Below are 19,512 nucleotides of genomic sequence, written 5' to 3'. Positions count from 1 at the left end.
CAACTCAAGTTTAACTACCTCCTCACCAATGATGCATAAAGATAAGGACTTGTGTGGGCACGTCTGTTTGAATTATGCATGTCAATCTCTTTTGAAGGTAGGTTTTCATCAAGAGGACTATAGGATTTCCCATTCTTTGTCTCACCAAACCACTTAAATGCAAACAATTTATTCCTTGCCTTTTTCTACACAATCCACCCATGCCCCTACACAGAGACACAACACAAGCTTAAAGTCAAATACACTCGGCATTGTTGTATCCTTCACTGAAGATGCTAAAGAAAGAAAAACTCCCTTGTCCTCACTAGCAGCGAGTGAGTTACCAAGGACAGTAGAGGTCTGCTCCCACCAAGGGATGGAATGGGCAGGTATTTGCTGGTACAGAATGTCGGCACTTTATGTTAAACAGTATAATCCAGACTTGGGATGTCCACACAAGTGCTAGCATACAGTCCCCTCCCCCCACCCCCACCCCACAGCCCCAGCCATCTATCTGCTTTGTATAAAGGGGTATCCCTTCCAGTCTGCTGTAATTCTCTTCACAATAAGCAGTTTTATACATTTTGATTCCAACATAAGTACATACATGTTGGTGATAACTGGATTAAAAGTTGACTCCTATTCCACCCAGAGTACTACTACATTGATGCTTAAAAAAAGTTTTTAAATACCGAAATAAAAAAAGCAACATTATAAGGAAAAAAATAAGAGGGTTAAGCCAAAAAAAGGTGCAATACTTAAAAAACTTTGCTAAGTTATACCTGCCTAAGCAAAACCACATACACAGGAAATACACAACACAGAGAAACAAAAGGAAACGCTTGAAGTACACACTGGTTTAAGAACATTCGTTAGGTAAACGTTTCTGTCAGTGGCGGCCTGGTGCTGTAACACGCATGGCCTGGCACAGGTAATGCTCAACAAGAGAGCAGAGAGGGAGGAGCTGCAGGTGCTTTCAGGAGGCGGCTAGCAACGTATTTTTGTTTCATTTTGTTTTACTAAGATGGAAAGGAGAACCAATAGCAGTATTTAATTCAGCATTACCAGATTTTGTAATGAATCTCTTACACCTGATTACATAGGTTATCAAATGGCAGGAAAGGGGAACACAATTTTTCTGCTTTCTAGACATCACACAATTAAAAACAATCTTACCTTCTGTTCCCATTCAAACTGATAAAAAAGCCTGTGTGAAACTTAACAGATATTCAGATGTGCCTGTGGCCACTCACATTGAAAAACAGAAATAAATCAACATGCAGTTGCTCCAAGTGGTACCTCCTGCTCTCCTAATTTTTTGGACTTGGCAGTGCTCCACTCTATTGCTGGATAGAAGGAAAAGCTAGAGAAAACTCACACTCAGGCTAATTTGCAAATGTAAAGGAGCTCCCTGCTTTAACAATTAAAAAGCACTCTATTCATCTTAATGCAGTTCAATGGAGTTGCTTTAGCAGAGGCTCCCCGTGCTTGTCATGTTATCATAGTTAAAAAACCAAAAAAACAAAAAATATTAAGCAGATGGCCGGCCAGCCAGCCTGTGGACTGTCAGCAATGCAGCTTTCTGAGAAGTCACGGTAGGAGAAAAGTAGGAGAGCAGGACACAGGCGCGCGCACATGCGCACACACACACAAAGACAGAGAAGGATGCATGTGGATGCACATGAACACAGGTGCACACACATACCAGAACAAGCATGCCTGGGCAGTTACATGTGCCAGAACACACTGGTATTTATCAACCAGCCAATCACAAATGTTTTCCTTTTTTTTTTTTTTAAGGTTTTTTATGTTTTTGTTTTTAAAGTGAGGCTCCGTCAAGTCTTCCCTCCCCCCGCCCACCCCCGCAACAATTCTTTTGAATCCCCCCCCAACATGGTAGACCTAAGGACGGAAACACACCCAGTGCAAACAAAGTTAAAAAGCTATTTTTTTCAGTATATATGTTTCTTAGCAACAACTTCCGTATAACATGAAAAAAGTGAAAAACTAGAAACTAATTTTTTTAATTTTTTTGTGTTTAAATTTAAATGGTATGTGTACTTGCTTCACATTGTCTTTCTAGGTTGGCGTTCATGATTCAAGTATTTCAAGAGTGATATGTTCTCTTTTTGGATTCATATTCCAAACGAAAAAACTGAAGTTATAAGGGAGGCAACTATGTGCTCAGACAGTCTGTCAATGACCCACCTTTTTTTCTCTCTCCGTTTTCTTTTTTCCTTTTAAAAATGTATTTATTGCAAGTTGAAAAAAAAAACGAAAAGGTCAAGTTAGTGCTGCTGCTGTTCCAAAAAAAGGTCACGAGGTCAGAGTTGAAAGTCCTAAGTTCAGATTGAATCCGACCCTCCTCCCAGAAGGTCACCAGGTAGTAAAGGAGCAGGGCTGCCCATCCTATGGGGATCTTCCACAGTTGGGACACCCCACAAGCTAGAAGAATAGTTTGGGGGCCCCCATAATGAAGCGCCAGCAAGATCGGCCCCACTGCTGCCACCAGCACTGCTGCTCCATTGCCCGAGCCCTGTGGACCCACCAAAAAGATTCAGAGCAGGTCCAACGGGATCTGACTGGTTCTGGCCAGTCTCCAGTGACTGCCAACCTGCTGTCGGTGCACTTGGGGTTGCTGCAGGTGTAGGGGGCTGAGCCTGTGCCAAAAAGCGGCTAACTTCATCATCGGTGGCAAACTCAGCCAGGATGGTAGTGTTTCCCAACACACACCTACGAAAAGGGGAGAGGAAAAGAGAGCCATGGATTTGAGGAAAATCCTCAAATGGATTTTGACACAGGGATTGAGTATGTGAAGTTCTCATTATTCAAAGTGTGGTCCATGACTAGTAGCATCCACATGCCCTTCACACGTGCTAGAATGCGGAATCGGCCCCACCCCAGGCCTATGGAATTAGCATCTGCATTTCAAACAGACTTCAAGGTAATTTTGAGAAGCAGGACTTAAAGCAACAAGATTATCATTAAATGTTAAAATATCCAAAGGCTACTAAGGGCACTATACACAGATATTCTTTGGTGTACAGAATTTATAACTTAGTTATCAAGAAAGATGTCATTTCCTTTTTGATTGTCCTTAACAACACAAGTAGTAAGGGAAGGAGAGAGTAGGGCCATTTGGAAGACTTTTATAATCAGTTTAGTTTCATGTGGTCTTCACAGGAGATAAAAGATCACACTCAAAGTATCATGACATCCCAAGGCTTTAGTCTTCTGGAAGTGCTGCTCCATCAACTCATGGTCTGGACAAGCTGTTTCGGTACCACCATCACTTGCTTGTTCTATGTGTAAGTTTCTATTATGGTATCTGTGGCCAAAGGGACCAGCCCTTTCCTGTCCATCAGTCTTGAGAGAGGCAGTGAAAAGGATGGTCAAAGTCTGGTCCAGTCCCCACCGACTTTAGGTAAAAACCCTGCTATCTCCACCAAGAACACAGTATCTTATCATGCTCTGGAAAGTATTTTCATAAATACTGGCTTTGTTTTATGCACTTAAAATTTTTTTACTGCTTCACACATCCCTTATACTTGGAATTCTAATCAGTGGCCTATGACATAGAAGACAATTTATTCTTAGATAGAAAAGACCAGCCACCTCAGTGCCTACCACTTGTAATTACTTACACAAAGGTGCCATTTTTGTGCATATTCTCCCACATCTTTGTTTAATTAAGCACGTGTCAAAATACTCATGTGAGCATCTCTCCATACACGTTTGCTTGTCTAAGGTGTGGAGGATGAAATACTCACATGTGCAGTGCAGTCTGGGCCTTGGCTGCCTCCTGTTTGGTGCTGTATCGGATCAGGGCAGTGCCCTGGGTTAGATTCAGATGGAATGTCAGCAGTGGGCCATGCTGCATACAAATCGTTCTCAAGGTTGACCCATCAATCTAAGGAACAACAACACTCATAAGACATAAGCTGCAGGTGGGGCAGGAAAGTAAATCAAATGAACTTAGCCATATTTGAGAATGAAAAAGATTTCTGGTTTATAAATAATATTACCAGTATTAAATAGCCTTGGAGATATGAATGAAAAACTTAAAACAGGGAAAGACTGCAGAGAATACAGAGGCCTCTATGAGACAAATTTTAAGATATCCAGTCCAGAATAAAAGCATATGATTCGACCTGTGGTTTCTTTCTTCTTAATAGGTAAATACATGAACATGTATTAATTTATAGAGCTTAAAAGGCACAGATAAGAGTTTGACATGCAAAATTCTCAGCTTCATTACTAATGTAGTATTTTTCCATCTCCCCAGTTAGCAATGTTCACAAAGAGCAAAAGAAAGACGTAAACAAGAAAAGCACTTCTAAACATTGTTTATTTAAAATGCTGATGGCTGACTGATCTCTCAGGCCATTCCAATGTTTTCTTGTCTTACCTGGGTTTTAACCATCTCAAGGTGGGACTCTACTTCTAATTATTCTTTGACCATGGCCTCTGCTGCCCTAGGTCAATTTGACCAAAAACTGTAGCCACTCACCTTGGTCAGATTCTAACCACTTAAAATTTTCAGTGATTAAAGATAATTTCCCTAAAACTTAGGAGAAGAAGAGAGAAAAGAATCTTATGAGAGAGGAAGAGCACCCCATCAGAATCTTATGCTCTACTATGGATCTTAATTAAGGAGACTCTGAATGCTGTTCCCAAGATTGCTGTGGACTTTTACTAATGAGAATTAAAATATTGCTTCTGAAACTCTCCAGCATTTCTCTTCAGGTGTTGGTGCCATCTTATCTGGTGATGTAACTATGCTATATATTTGGATACTCTGTTAATTACTATCTTTTAATTATTTTCTTTAATTACTTTCGTAATAAAATCTGTTTTTATATCAAAAAAAAAAAGAGATAATTTCCCTAACCTATGACTCAGATGAACAAATCTATACTCTGGGATTAATTTAATTTGTATCAAGATCTAGGCATTTTAAGCTGCTCAGAACCAAGGTTTCCGCTCATTTCTTCTGAAAGGAAACAGATTACTACTGGACTAGCCCTAAAAAGTTGGGCAGGGTGGGCCACGGTGGCTCAACAGGTAGAGTTCTCTCCTGTCATGCTGGAGACCCGGGTTTGTTTCCCGATGCTTGCCCATACAAAAAAAAAAAAAAAAAACAGTTGGGCAACTGGTAGCAGCAGTGGAAACATTCTGTGGTTTCACCACGGAAACCTTGCACGATGAAAACTGGCAGGTTCACTGGAGCTCTTTACTAAAAATGATTAGAGAAACAGCTCTTAGCATTGTTTTATAAGTGATAATCACATAAATGTGTCAGTATATGTCACAAGTGACTTTTCAGGACAGATGTCCTCTAAATAAATTTTAGGTGGTGAGAAGTAAACTTATCCTGATATCAAATATTTGATCCTATTACTTGCTTTTAAGCCATGATTGAGATTAGTCTGTTATTAGGGGGTTTTGATTTATAAAATTGTTTCTAATACACACACAGCCAACTCACATAATCTATATACAGAGACACATATACCTATAGTTTTCATATGATAAAACGGGAGTGAACAGATGACAACAATAATAATTAACAATACTAAAAACAATGATAACGACAATGACAAATGAATCAATAAATTGATAAATAAAAAAATAAACAGAAATGAATAGTCGTTTAGCTTGTCTAGGCATCTTTCAAGAAAAGTGCATTCCTTACTGCTTCTCCAATCCTAACCATAGCCATTAAAGTGTGTGCAACTCTCAGAAATAATAGGAATTATATAATTTTCAGGAAGGTCATATAAATTCTTCATATTTCAGTCAATTATTAGGTAAGTAACTTGCAACTTCAAGCTGAGGTGATTAGACATGGAGACCCTTCCTCATGTTAAGTGTAATTAGGAAATTGTCTTTCTTAACATATACCTGGAAGTAAGAGTCCTGTGATTTGCTCCCCACAAATGGATTCATCTGGCAAATAAGTTTGGGAGAAGCTGTATTTGTGCCTCTTCTCACAGAGAATCATAAAATATACCAGCATAAAGAAGTTAGTTTAGGAAGTCTCATAGTAAAGAAATCTGCTTAGTTTTGTTTAACCAAGTATATGCTCCAAACCTATTGGACAGAGATCAACTAACATCTATGGAACACTTTGCAAAATGCTGGCTTAGTAAAGTATGTATGAAACCATATATGAATGAAATACTAGACAAGGCTTTCTATGTGATAAAGAGAGGGCAGCATAATTGACTCCATTTAATGAGGTAAAGTTGTGCCATCAAGTCCAGGTGAAGGTCACAGTCTGTTTTGATAGATTCATTTAACCTCACTACAGAAAAAACTGTGTTCAAGTGTTTGATATAAGGATGCTGATTATGTGTCAGTCACTGGGCAGCCAAGATGAGAACAAATTAACCACAACCCCACAGAAACAACCTGAAGGGCATATCCTGATGACAACAAATTAGTAATACCATCTGCATACAAACAGGGTAACAGATGGAAAATTAAAAGTACTATGTGGCATTCAAGCTACCAGAGATGAGATGGATGCTTAATTATTTATGTAACATAAAAACAGTTAATATTGAGCCTTAAGCTCTCAAGTCTTATTGGATAAATAACACAAAAAGATCATTTTTGTGTGTAGTTAAAAATATTCCTTTCCCCCTTGGTTCCAGATTCCAGTAGGCAGATTTAGACAGCAGTTTATCACTGCTGAACAGAAACTACCAGATAATTTCACCCCACTCTCCTGTTTTATAAACTACATGTGTTAACATCATCCCCAATGCAGATATGGAGGAGCCAACATTCCTTCTTCAGAAAAAGGCTGTAAACTTTGAGTGGGGAGATCTACACACAGCAGGCTGGGCCTCTCTGAAGAGACCAGGAGAAAAAGGAGTTTTCAGGTTTGCCAACCTTCCTCAACTCTAAGTTTTCCTCTCTCTTCATACAATTAAATCTTCTTTAGAAAGCCAGAAAGAATGCCTGGTTACCTGTGGAGTGAGATTGTGAAGAACCAGCCAGTAACTAGGACGAACTGAGCCACCATCACTCCAGGTAGAGGCTGGGGGCAACCAGAAAAAAAGATTAGAGTAGAAAGAGCAATTAAAATTCAGGAAAATCATGAACAAGAAACATTTTCATGTAGTCCACAATGTTAATTCTTCCTTTAATAAATTATCTGCTCTCATTCCTACCTCATTCAGACCTTCTTTATCTTGCTACTGCATAGCCAATTTTCTTCTACTAGTCTTTGATCCCTCCACACTTTGAGCCTACTTTGCAAGGTAACATTTTCCTCCAGTGTACTCACTCTGCAGCTGGTCATTTTTACTTTATGTGTGCCCTGATAGTTCTTGGGTCCCCATTCTTTGTACTGATTTCAATATCTACTCCAGGGATACTTTTTCCTTTATAGACAACCATGACTCCCCCTTCCATGACGACTCTACCTTGTCTTCATCATTTGTGTTGACTAATGTAAGTCCCGTATGGCTGAACAACGATATTCTTTTGGGGAGATCTTTCTTACCTGAGGCAAGCCGTGAGTCTTGTGTCCCCCACCCCCTGACGGATCGGGGTGCTGTGCTGCTCCAGGGAGATGATGGTTTGGGGTTGGTCAGACCAGGAGGTGGGCGGGGCAGCGGAGTAGTGTTCCTTGAGGAAATATGGTTTTTCCACATCTTGTTAGAGAGATGAGTGGGGTTGTGTCCTATGGGATCTGGGGACCATGTTGATTTGTAATCAGGAAACTTTGCTATAAGAAAGGAAAAGGAAGTAGTATATTTAGATGAGTCACTTTTATCTACACACACACAAACATATATACACTTACATTCTATAAAAATATAATACTAAGTTCACATATTAAGAGTAGCAGTACAAACTAACATTGTTCCTAGAGCTTGTATTAACGTTTAAACAGATTTAAAAAATAACCAGCAAATATTCACTAAGGGCTCACTGTGCTTAAGGCATTAAAACAGTGTTAAGAGTAATAGAAATACTTTTCCTCAAGAACTTCCAGCTAAGATAAAAGTCAGGAAAAAATGAACAACAGAATTGTTAACCCCAGACAGTATCATATATATACATTTAATACACAGAAGAAAGAGAATGCCAGACAGTCAGTAAAAGCTTTGCAAAAATAGTCCTTCAGGAATTTATATAAATGGATGGGCTCAAAGAAACAAGGAAATGTAAAACAAGGAAATGTAAACCAAGGTTTACCAAGGTAAACACTCCCTATCTGAATAAGTTCGATAACTCTTGGTTGAACAACACTTCATTGGGGCAGAGTGGTAAAGGAGACACAAATGTAGTTTTAGGAGTTTTTTGCAGTAGATTTGGCCTGCAGTGGCTAAACTCAATGTAGTATCTAAATTAGTTAAATGTTTAAATTAAAAAAAAGAAAAAGAAAAGAAAACAAGTAAACCAGTTAAGGGTTTAAACTAGGGTGACGGCAAATAGACTGGAATAGAAGAGACAGATCTGAGAGATATGAATGAAGACTAAACCACTGAGGAGACATGGTCACTGCCTGGACCTAGAAATTGAGGGAAAGAAAAAAAGTGAGAAATCACTGAAATTTAGTGACTAAGTGATACATATAGCATCATTAAGAAAAATAAAGAGTTTAGTTAAGAAGGAAAGATAATTCGGGGTGGAGAAGTAATCTTCCAGTTTTAGACAAGTCTAGAGTGACCCCTGGGTCATCTCCCAGGTCAATACTGAATCATAGGCAAAAGATAAAATAAGTTCAGGCTGAGATATGAGCAATTAGAGAAAGAAAGTTAGGTGAAAATGAATTTTTATACGTAAAGGAAGAAGTCCTACAAAAGTACAATGTAGGATGGTGGTTAGAAACATGGAATATTGAGTTGGCTCTTTCACACACTGGCTCAGACCTGAGAAAAACTGTATCAACTCTTTGAATCTCAGTTTCTTCATCCACAAAATGAGGGAAATAGGGGACCTCCTTATAAACTTTGCAAAGTGTAAAAGAAGAATTCATGCTGAAGGCTTAGCGTAATGCTTAGCAGGCAGGAGCATTCAATAAATGGTAGGTACTGCTGCATTGCTGACACAAGAGTGGGAAGAAAAAGAGAAGAAAAAGAGTAGGCCATTAATTTGCAGTAGCTGAGTAGGTTATTAGCTAAGGATTTATTTGCTTTTGTCCAAACTAGGAACAGAAGCCTTTAGGACTTTAATGGTTTAGGCCCAACTTTTGCAAGACCAAGGTGCCAATTACTTCTGATATGTCTACCAATCCATCAGGCATTGTGCTAGCTAAGTGAGTGATCTTTATTATCTGCAGCTACTTTTCCATTCTCTATTTCTTTTAAAAACACAGAAGGGACTCAACAAATACAGGTGGTAGAATTAATCAAAGCCCTCTTTATTCCTCTGGCCATCTGTTTCTCTTAATAAATGGAAGGATTTTTAAAGAAATGTAAACTATGATTGGCTGCTTTAGGAAAAACAACCTGGATTTAAGTGATTCTTCCCATGGCCCTTGATCCTCCTGGCAGACTGTTTCAAAGATAACCACTTATGTAAACAAGATATAACCTTTTCCCTCTGAATAGCAACAGCCATCATCACCCTTGTTCTAAAGCTATATTCATCTCATCCTCTCTCTGTGAGACTGGAAGCTCCTTGAAGCTTGCCCAATATAAAAGGTATGCTTCATGAAAATCTGTTGAATTAATGATTCACTTCCATGCAGGAGGCATTAGGATCATCTATGTGGAACTATGCTATCAAACTTCTGTATAGGTATTCCTTAAGAACTCCGATTTCTTTTGTAAAAGGGAACCTGATGGAAAAGTGTAAACCAAAGGAAATGAGTAGGCCACACATACCTGAAGTGCTATGAACGTTGGAAAAGGAGTTGTCAGAGGCACTGTAGGGCCAGGCACCAGGTGAAGGCAGCGAGGTGTTGAGGGAAGAATTAGACCCTTTGCATGACAAGTAAAGAACAAGAAGATAATATGGCAGAAAAATGTCAGTATAACGTGAAACCTTGACAGTATTTAACCTTCAACAGAAAAAGGAGAACAAAAAGTATCTATAAATTAAATGTGGAAAGCTATATATTCTTATGTTTTCTGGTTAAATTATTAGGTACTACCAAATACAAATGAAAACACAGATTGACACATGAAAATTATGGGAGTTGTGTCAATTCAGAGGATGTTTCACTCACTTACCTGTGGTGTTATCCCGCAGAAGTTGGTGGTCAGTATCTACAATGGGAGATGTGGCTGTACCCCCAAGCACACTCCCTGGGGTGACATAGGGGTCAGATTCAGGGTCAATGTTTTGGATACCTTTCCATGGCACCCCTGGTTGGAATTCTGAGACAAGGAGAACAAATAATTAGAGGTAGGGAGTATTAAAAAACTGACAGGTTTGTTTTTAAGTGAGTATTTTTTTTTCCTGACAGTTATTTTTTAACACAGGAAATGTAACGGTCTAAATACCTAAAATTATTTTAATCTAGATTTTTATCATAAAATAAAAAATTGCTATGTACATATATTCTTTTAGCAGCATCTGCAACTTTGTGTTAGAATAACAAGTCAACCTTCTCTACCTATCTGTGATAGAGAACTTGGTGCCATAGCTCATCAACACCTGGCCCCAGGGCCCGACCTTCCTGCTTCCGGTGAAATTAAGCCCCTAAAGCAGGATAGAGGATTAAGTGCTCTGTGCCTCAAGAGAACTGTCCAGACATCTAAGCCAAGAACTGGTAGAAAATCTGGGTTGTATATGTGACCTCTTCCATTTTCCTCATGGTAAACTGGCTAAGAACACAAAAGAAGATACAATACAAATGATTCCTATTACATAGACCAGCCAGGGACAACAAGCAGGAATAATGGAGCTCTTCGTAAGAAATGCCTAGAATGTATCTGAGAGCTAACAGTTTTTTTTTTCTCCCCTGGTCAATTTAAATCATATTAAAAGCCATATGGTGGGAGAACTTGTTAAGCCATATGGGACAACTTATAAACTTTCAGTTTTTCCAAAATGATAAAATGAGGAATAACAACATGCATTATATGATCCTACTTTAACAAAATTAATTATACATATTCATATTAAAAATATACATTTATCTAGATGGACAAATACCAAAATTATGAAATGCCTTTCATTTTTCCTTTATTAAGTGTTCTAATTTTTCTGCAATTAAAATAGATTATCTAAGGAAAAAAACAAAAGGAAAAAAAATTTTTTTTAAATTTGTTTATTTACTTTTGCATGGGCAGGCACCAGGAGTCAAACCCTGATCTTCCAGCATGACAGGCAAGAATTCTGCCTGCTGAGCCACAGTAGCCCAAAGAAACTTTTTTTGACACATAATCCCACCTCATCTACTACAGCATACCTAGATTCACATCAATACTTGCTTAATGAACCAACAAATCAATTCAATGAACACTTCAAAAAATACTTGTTATAAGACATTCTGTGCATGGGATGAATGTCAAGTACCACCTTGACTGTCACCTTCTTTGACTCCCAGGTTCCATTCTTCCTGATTCCCTTAGGTAATGGGCCTGTGTAGTATTTACCGCTGAGTAACTTACCTTGTAGTTGATCTTTGTTCACACCTTATCTTCCCTACTGAACTCTACAGGGCAGAGAGCCCCATCTATGAAAATCTCCTCTATCAATCTCCTCACAGTACACAGCACATGCCTTGCTTGTCAGATAAAAATCACAGAAAGAAAAAATGAAATCTAGTGTCCCCTAGTGAAGTGGGATCCAAAAGCACCTATTCAGAAGTAAAATTAACAATTAAAAAACAAATGGTAAACCAGAGAAAGCATTTCCTGGACAATACCTGGAGGCCAACTGGCATTGCTGGATTTACTTCCGATTTTATTTGTTGGTGGAGATTTGGCAGGTAACCAGCTATCACCAGCAGGACCCGTATGGCCACCCAGTGTTTCGCCCGGGATGATATCAAACTGGTTGTATGGTGACCCTCCTCGGGTCTTACCAGGGGCCACTATAGTGCCTGAGAAAGCAGAGGAAAAATTAATTCTAATCTAGAAAGGACTCCTGTGAACAGATTTTGTCTCTTTTTTATTCAGAATAACTTACCATAGCATTTTGAAGCTTATGTACTAAAAAGTACAATGGAATAAGATTGTACATTCGAGACTCACTATATAACTAATAAGCAGTTATGACCAAGGACAATTCATTTCACCACTCTGAGCCTCTCAGTCTCTCACCCATGCACACAGTTCTGTTCTCATTCTTGAATGTTTCTTTCAGGTTTAAAATTCGATGTTCTTATGAAATTAACGAAACTTTCAAAAACTACTTATATCAATCTTCCCATCGTTTCTTTGCTAATGATTCATTAGCTGAGAAACAGAAAAAGCACTAAAGAACTTGTGACACATAAGAGGGTTTTAACTACATTTCTACTGATGTGACCCACCCAAGTTCTTAAAAGCTGATCAGGACTAGTGTAGCTGGAAGTAGCAGCATAAACAGAGAGAGTCCATGGAAAGAAAAGCATCTGCAATTGCTTTAAATTCCAAGGCAATGAGATGGAATTTCTACATAGGGTCTCTGCCAGTACAAGACCAGCAATGAACTCTACAGTTCTGAGATCTGTGGCTTCACACATGAAGAACAGTGAATCCTTTGTAATTGCTTTCTTGAGAGCATTTCAGTGGTTTTGTCCGTGCCCCTTTCATGCATTTTATATGCTGCATGGCAGGAAAAAATTAAAAGCTTAAAATTCCCTCAAACTAACAACAAAATAATTTATAGTTATCTGTGAGAATTCTACTGATTTCTCAAATGAATTTTAGAGTGTAGTGTATTACTTTATCTATTTTTGGTTGCAATATATGTGAAGATAAAATTAATTTTAGAGTAAGGTACTAAAATATTTGTTTACAAATTGATTAAAATAATCTGGTTTGCTCTTTTGTTGCTCAGATGTGGTTTATTTCTCTCTCAGCTAAAACGGAAAGGAAACTCACCACCCTCCCCATCTCTATGTGGGACATCAGGGGTGTAAACCTCCCTGGCAACATGGGACAGAAATCCTAGAATGAGCTGGGACTCAGCATGAAGGGATTGAGAAAACCTTCTCAATTGAAAGGGGGAAGAGAGAAATGAGACAAAATAAAGTGTCAGTGGCTGAGAGATTTCAAATATAGATATCCCTTTTTAGTTTAAGGTGTATTAGGCTGGAGGGAAGTGCCTGAAACTGTGTTCTAGTAGCCATGTTTCTTGAAGATGAATGTATAATGATATAGCTTTTGCAATGTGACTACGTGATATGAAAACTTTGTGTCTGACACTCCCTTTACTTACGATATTGACAGATGAGTAAAAAATATGGATTAAAAATAAATAATAGGGGGAACAAATGTTAAAATAAATTGAGTAGACTGAAATACTAGTGAACAATGAAAGGCAGTGGTAAGGGGTATAGAAAAAAACAGGAAGAACAAAAGTTAAAATCTATTGAGTAAATGGAAATACTCATGGTCAATAAGAGGGAGAGGTAAGGGGTATGGTATGTGTGAGTTTTTTTTTTTATTTCTTTTTCCAGAGTGATGCAAATGTTTTAAAAAATGACCATGGTGATGAATATACTACTATGTGATGATATGGTGAGCCACTGATTGCACATCATGCACGGAATGTTTGTATGTTACGAATGTTCATGTTTGTATGTTGTTTTGGTTTGATAATAAAAAGTAAATTAAAAAAAAATCTGGTTTGGTCTAACAGGAGTTTTATCAAAACCATCATCTGCTTTTCTGGAAGCTACTGAAAGGAATGTGGCTCAGGCCACATTACAGTGAAGTAGTGGAAAATGAAAAGCTCCATTAACTTGGAGATTGCTAAGGAAATGGGAAAACGTATTTATAACCTATAAAACGCAAGTGGATATTTTACCTTGGAGATAAACTTTCACATGCCATTTCATAAATTTTCATGCACTTTATTATGTCCTTAGGGATGACAAGGAGATTCAGTGCATCATCAGCCTAAATAAGCAGCAAAACTATCCAAAGCTATAGATGATGCTAGGCTTGGATTATTTCCAGAAATAGTTTATATAATTTCCATAAACCATTCTTGATTTGGGGGCATGAAACCAAAGGATAATGCTTAGGGATAGCACAGTGAACTCCATGTGGCACTTCCCTGACCTACTTCATGGTCAGGCACATCAATGAGTGGTATGTAAAGGAACCCTGAAAGGCTCTGGACTGAGTGACTTGGCTGGGGCCAAGGTCTGCCAGAGGGGGTATACAGGAACAGCCAGACCTCTATTTATACCCTCTTATGGATACAGTTGAATCCCACTGAATTACTGTCAAATGAAACAAACATTGAAACAAAGATTGAAGGAAGGTTCTGAGACCTTTTATGTGTTTTACAGAGAACTGGAGAAGCCTTTACAGAGAATTATGGAGACAATCCACATTCACGACCAAAGGCTGCAACATGCTCTAGTGCTATCTTACAGACTTTACACAAAAAAATAAGAAAGCTTTGCAGAAAACCCAAATCTCATGTGTTGAGCTACAGGTCAACGTTTGGAGATTAAAGGGCAGGAATTTTTAAAAGGTTAATGAACTTAATATGATTCAAGTAATTGACACGATATACGCTTATTTGTTATGCTTTCCTGCACCTCAAAATAGACTCAACTAGCTGATTCTGTTCTCTCAGTGTATTTCATAGGGTTTTACCATAATGAGTTTTCGAGCTCACTGATATTAAAATAGTCCTCAATCCCACTGCTGACGGAGAGATCTTGCTTCCCTTAATGAAAACTAGCACTTCAATTTCCCTGTAATGTGACAAACACACAACCTCAACTTTCCTACTGGAGGTGATCATTAGACTTGAGAAAAAAATCAAGAGACATATTAGGAAAAAGCAAAAGATCTGTATTTTGAAATAATTTTAGAGGGGGCCTTCATCAAGGTGTACTGAATCATCAGAATGGCTCCAACTCACAATGTTTTGCTTGCTCTTACCATTTTTGTGCATACTGGCTTCCTGTGTGGCTACAGAGGGCAGTCCCTCCATCATGGAGGTCCACTGTTTAAAGCGAGATTCGGTTCCAGCCTCCTTCCCACCACCAACCATGCTGTAGTCCATGCCACCAGAACTGAAGCCTAAAATGTAGAAACACATTTCATCTTTCTATAAATTTTGAGTATCAGCAACCAAGAGTTCTGAGGCAGAAGCCAGGAATGCCTTCACATGTCACTCAAAGACTGATTCACAGAAAATTTCCCCCACTAAGAAGAGATATTTTGATTCGAAGTTCAGTTCACAGCTCTTGCATGCTAAAAAAAGTGATAAATCTGTTAACGTATGAAGAGCATAAGATTGCCAACTAAGACTATCCAGTGTACTTATGTATTTACTTATTCGTGCAGCTAACATTTGTGCCAGATAGCAGCTGAGGTCAGGGTTCCTCAACTGAGATGAAGATATCCACAAATCACACCAGTATAGTATAATAGCAGCATATGGGTTATAAGGGTATTTGGGGAAGGAAATGTTTCACAGAAGGGTCATTCGATCATGTTCTAACAATAAGTATTTGAGTAAAGGAAAAGAAGTACAGAAGCTCCAAGTCTACTCCTAACAATCAAGTGTGTTTAGGGAACAGGACAGAAGTTAAGTGCAACTTCAGTGATTAGTCGATGATGGGATGAAGTGAGGTTGAGTGTGGCAGGAGATAGTGGGAAAATGAAAAGTAATATCATGTAGGGTCCACAGTTGATTTGTGGTGGGTGATTTGTTTCCACTTCACAGGTTGGACAGGTGAAACTATATGCAAAAGGTTTGGCAGTACACCTCACAGGGACCATCCACTCATTTTGGATCAGCATGTACATAACACTTCCTCAAACCATCTCTCAAAAATATTAAAAAAAAAAAAGGGCTAAAATAAACAAATGAAACAGGGATATGAAGAACAATGAATAACCACAGGAATGAAAAGGAACCACAGTAAGTGCAGCACTGACAGCAAAACTGCAGGCACCCCAGGCAGTAAGCAGGGTTCCCACCACTCTAAACTCAGTTGGTGACTGAATAACCAACGGTAACTCAAAGCCAAACTACACTTACCCAAGAACACGAGCAACTCTAACTAGACCAGACTGCATGCTGTACCCACTCTGCCCTCTAAAACATTTAGCAATCCTGTTTGCTCCTCCACCACCGACACCTTATTGGCTCTCAAGTTCTATTATCTATGTCCTACTGAGACCCAGACCATGCTTTTCTCTTCTAATTGACTGGGACAGTTTTATAAATGCATAAATATTCAAGTTCAAATCTGTCTAAACCCTCCTTGACCCTCCATGTTTAAAATGTTGCTATTTATATAAGAACAGCATTTTAAAAATGTTGTTCATAACTGAATTTACTAGTCTAAGTGACTGCCTGGGGGTGGGAGGAGGTGATGCAGAAATCCTTAGAATAAGACAGAAATATTTAAAATTAGATGATCTTCAAAAAGGGGAGAGGGGGGAGGCAAAAAAAGGAGGGACTGAACCATTTTCTTCTGGTTCCGTATGTAGCTGAAACAAAATGAAACTGGAGGACAGGGAGGTTGAAAAGAAAAAGACTTTCTCTAACATATGTGTTACTGGCCTAAGCAGGTTGCTCCTTAGGCAAATTAGAGCTCTGCCTTTGATGTAGAAAAGCAGCCCAAAGATGCTTGGATCCCAGGATACTGGACAGTCCAGTTCTATAAGCACAGAGAAAGAGCTTTTGAAAACAACCTAGGATTCTGGATAAGATTGAAAAGAAAATTTTAAGGATGTGTAAAATAATATTATTTTACTAATATTTCCTTACACATTAATTTTCTTTAAAATTTCTCTAAAATTTCCTTAAAATTCATAGTGAATAAACGTTATTTCATTTCAGCAACTTAGATTTATTTTATGACACAAGAAATGTACAAAATTAGGAGTTGTAAATCTTAGGAGAAGGAAGAGTTTGAGTAGTTACACCTGAGCCTTAGGGAGAGTAGGTGTTTTTCTCATTATAAACTTGGGGATCAAGTACCACCACACTTTGTAGCAGTGTAACTAAGTGGCAAGGTTTGAGTACAGAAAAAAAAAATAGAAGGGTATGAGAGGGAGAACAGAAAATGAAACTGCCTTGAAAGGTTCAATCTACAAAGCCCAAAATATGAGAGGAAAAAAATCAAGGCAAGGTTGTACCTAACTCTCCTGTATATTTCTTCCGACATCACATTTCTCTTACTTAGTAACCAGCACATGATGGCGGGATTTGGGATGTGCTCAACACATCTTTTTTTTTTTTTTTTTAATTTTTTTTTTTTTAAATACCAAAAACCACCAAACAAACACAAACATTCTTAACTTTTGATCATTCCGTTCCACATATATAATCAGTAATTCACAGTATCATCACATAGTTGCATATTCATTATCACAATCATTTCTTGGAACATTTGCATCTATTCAGAAAAAGAAATAAAAAGAAAACAGAAAAAAATTCATACATACCATACCCCCTCACCAATCACCAGCATTTCAATCTAAATTTATTTTAACACTTGTTCCCCCTATTATTCATTTTTATTCCATATGTTCTATCGTCTGTTGATAAGGTAGATTAAAGGAATATCAGATACAAGGTTTTTACAATTGCACAGTCACATTGTGAAAGCTGTATCATTAAACAATCATCTTCAAGAAACACGGCTACTGGAACACAGCTCCACATTTTCAGGCAGTTCCCTCCAGCCTCTCCACTACATCTTGACTAACAAGGTGATATCTATTTAATGTGTAAGAATAACCTCCAGGATAACCTCTCGACTCTGGAATCTCTCAGCCATTGACACTTTATTTTGTCTCATTTCACTCTGCCCCTATTTGGTCGAGAAGGTTTTCTCAATTCCTTGATGCCGAGTCTCAGCTCATTTTAGCGGTTTTCTCAATTCCTTAATGCTGAGTTTCAGCTCATTCCAGGATTTCTGTTCCACGTTGCCAGGAAGGTCCACACCCCTGGGGGTCATGTCCCATGTAAACAGGGGGAGGGTGGTGAGTTTGCTTGTTGTGTTGGCTGGAGAGAGAGGCCACATCTGAGCAACAAAAGAGGTTCTCTTGGGGGGGACTCTTAGGCCTAATTTTAAGTAGACTTCACCTATCCTTTGTGGGGTTAAGTTTCATATGAATAAACTCCAAGATTGGAGGCTCATCAACACATCTTGATGAAAGGAATTCTGGGACATTATACTCCAGTGGCTGCAATAACAAATGGTAGAGGGGAGTTTTGCTGGTGACCTCTGGGCTATTTATGAGTTACCATACATAAAGGAGGAAAATACTGACTTTATGTACTTGCTACTTAATCAAAACCAAATTTCCTCAGTCTACTAACTGGCCTCTCTGTAATTTGCCAGCTCACAGAGACATAACTGTATAACAAATCAAACCATAGCTCAGTTCAATGAACATTTTTTAAGCCCCTCATTTGTGGTAGGCTCTATGTTAGGAGCTGAGGTACAAATACAGATAGCACGTGTCCCTTGCCCGTCCCAGGGCTTATTTCACCAGTATATCCCCTTTTACCTATCTTATTCTTGGAAATACAAACCTGACCTACCTTATCTGTCCATACCAGAATTACTTCCCACTGCCTCCACACACCCTAATTCATGGTCTTTTCATCACAACTGCTTGGCCCAACATCCAGCTCAGTGCTTTCCTCCCTGAAGAAACACTTGCAAATTGATCTTGTCTTTAAATGGATCATTCCTTCACTATAATTTTGTCTACAGTCCTCTTTATATTCTGTTACACATTTCTTTTGTAGAAACACACACACACACAATACTGATTTCACAACCGTAATACAGGATAATCATCTATCCTAACACAGCAGTTCTAATTCATGCCCATACACACATGATACTGATAAAATCATCATTCTAGTAGTCTGCCACATTTATAATCTCCAATATACACAATTGCGTTTTCCTCTGGATGTACCACACAGATATGTTACAAATTTTGATAAATTTTAAACATAAAATGCAAAAGTTTATTAAAAATGTACTTGCTATTGAATAGGAATTATGTTTATTTTTATAGACATAAAGTGCTAAGATTCTTATCCACAAAAATAAATAGATGGAACTAGAAGGAGTTTTGCTATAACACTTATATCACTTCAATTCTCTGAATTATTTTTTAGGTATATGCCCTTCTCCCAAGCCATCAGACAGATACAAGATGCAGTTTTCACATATTTCATTGTCACCTGACAACTCAATTAGGTCTGTTTTCAATTTTGCTGTAATCAGAATTAGAAACCTTTGATCTATAAGAGGAATAGCTGAGCGATTCTAAGAGTCATTCGACTTTTTAATTTTGGGAATATATACTAAAAGATACTTTATGAAGACTCACTACGAAAGTTTTCATTATTTTTGCTACACTTTCACCTAGAGATAGTTTTTTTTAAGATTTATATACTCAGAGTTAG

The 19,512-nt window shown here is 38.2% G+C and overlaps 1 protein-coding gene across 16 annotated transcripts in view; it reads right to left on the bottom strand.

Moving 5' to 3' along the window:
* Positions 1-475: 475 nt before the first annotated feature.
* The window catches only part of TNRC6B (trinucleotide repeat containing adaptor 6B), a 384,364-nt gene continuing 365,327 nt past the window's right edge, over positions 476-19,512 (bottom strand). For 12 of the 16 annotated variants that reach the window (XM_077168905.1, XM_077168910.1, XM_077168901.1 and 9 more), the window contains 8 exons: positions 15,003-15,143; positions 11,819-11,995; positions 10,176-10,322; positions 9,828-9,923; positions 7,496-7,720; positions 6,957-7,027; positions 3,750-3,889; positions 476-2,712 (listed from right to left, as the gene is read on the bottom strand). In XM_077168905.1, the coding sequence (XP_077025020.1) occupies positions 2,325-2,712; positions 3,750-3,889; positions 6,957-7,027; positions 7,496-7,720; positions 9,828-9,923; positions 10,176-10,322; positions 11,819-11,995; positions 15,003-15,143 (1,385 nt within the window). In that variant the 3' untranslated portion in view covers positions 476-2,324. The other 4 variants (XM_077168909.1, XM_077168914.1, XM_077168903.1 and 1 more) reach the window with 4 other exon arrangements.

This window comes from Tamandua tetradactyla, chromosome 7 (assembly GCF_023851605.1).
Source record: "Tamandua tetradactyla isolate mTamTet1 chromosome 7, mTamTet1.pri, whole genome shotgun sequence".
Lineage (NCBI taxonomy): Eukaryota > Metazoa > Chordata > Mammalia > Pilosa > Myrmecophagidae > Tamandua > Tamandua tetradactyla.
The sequence above is the reverse complement of the archived record's forward strand: the minus strand, read 5'-3'. Positions and strand labels throughout refer to the sequence as shown.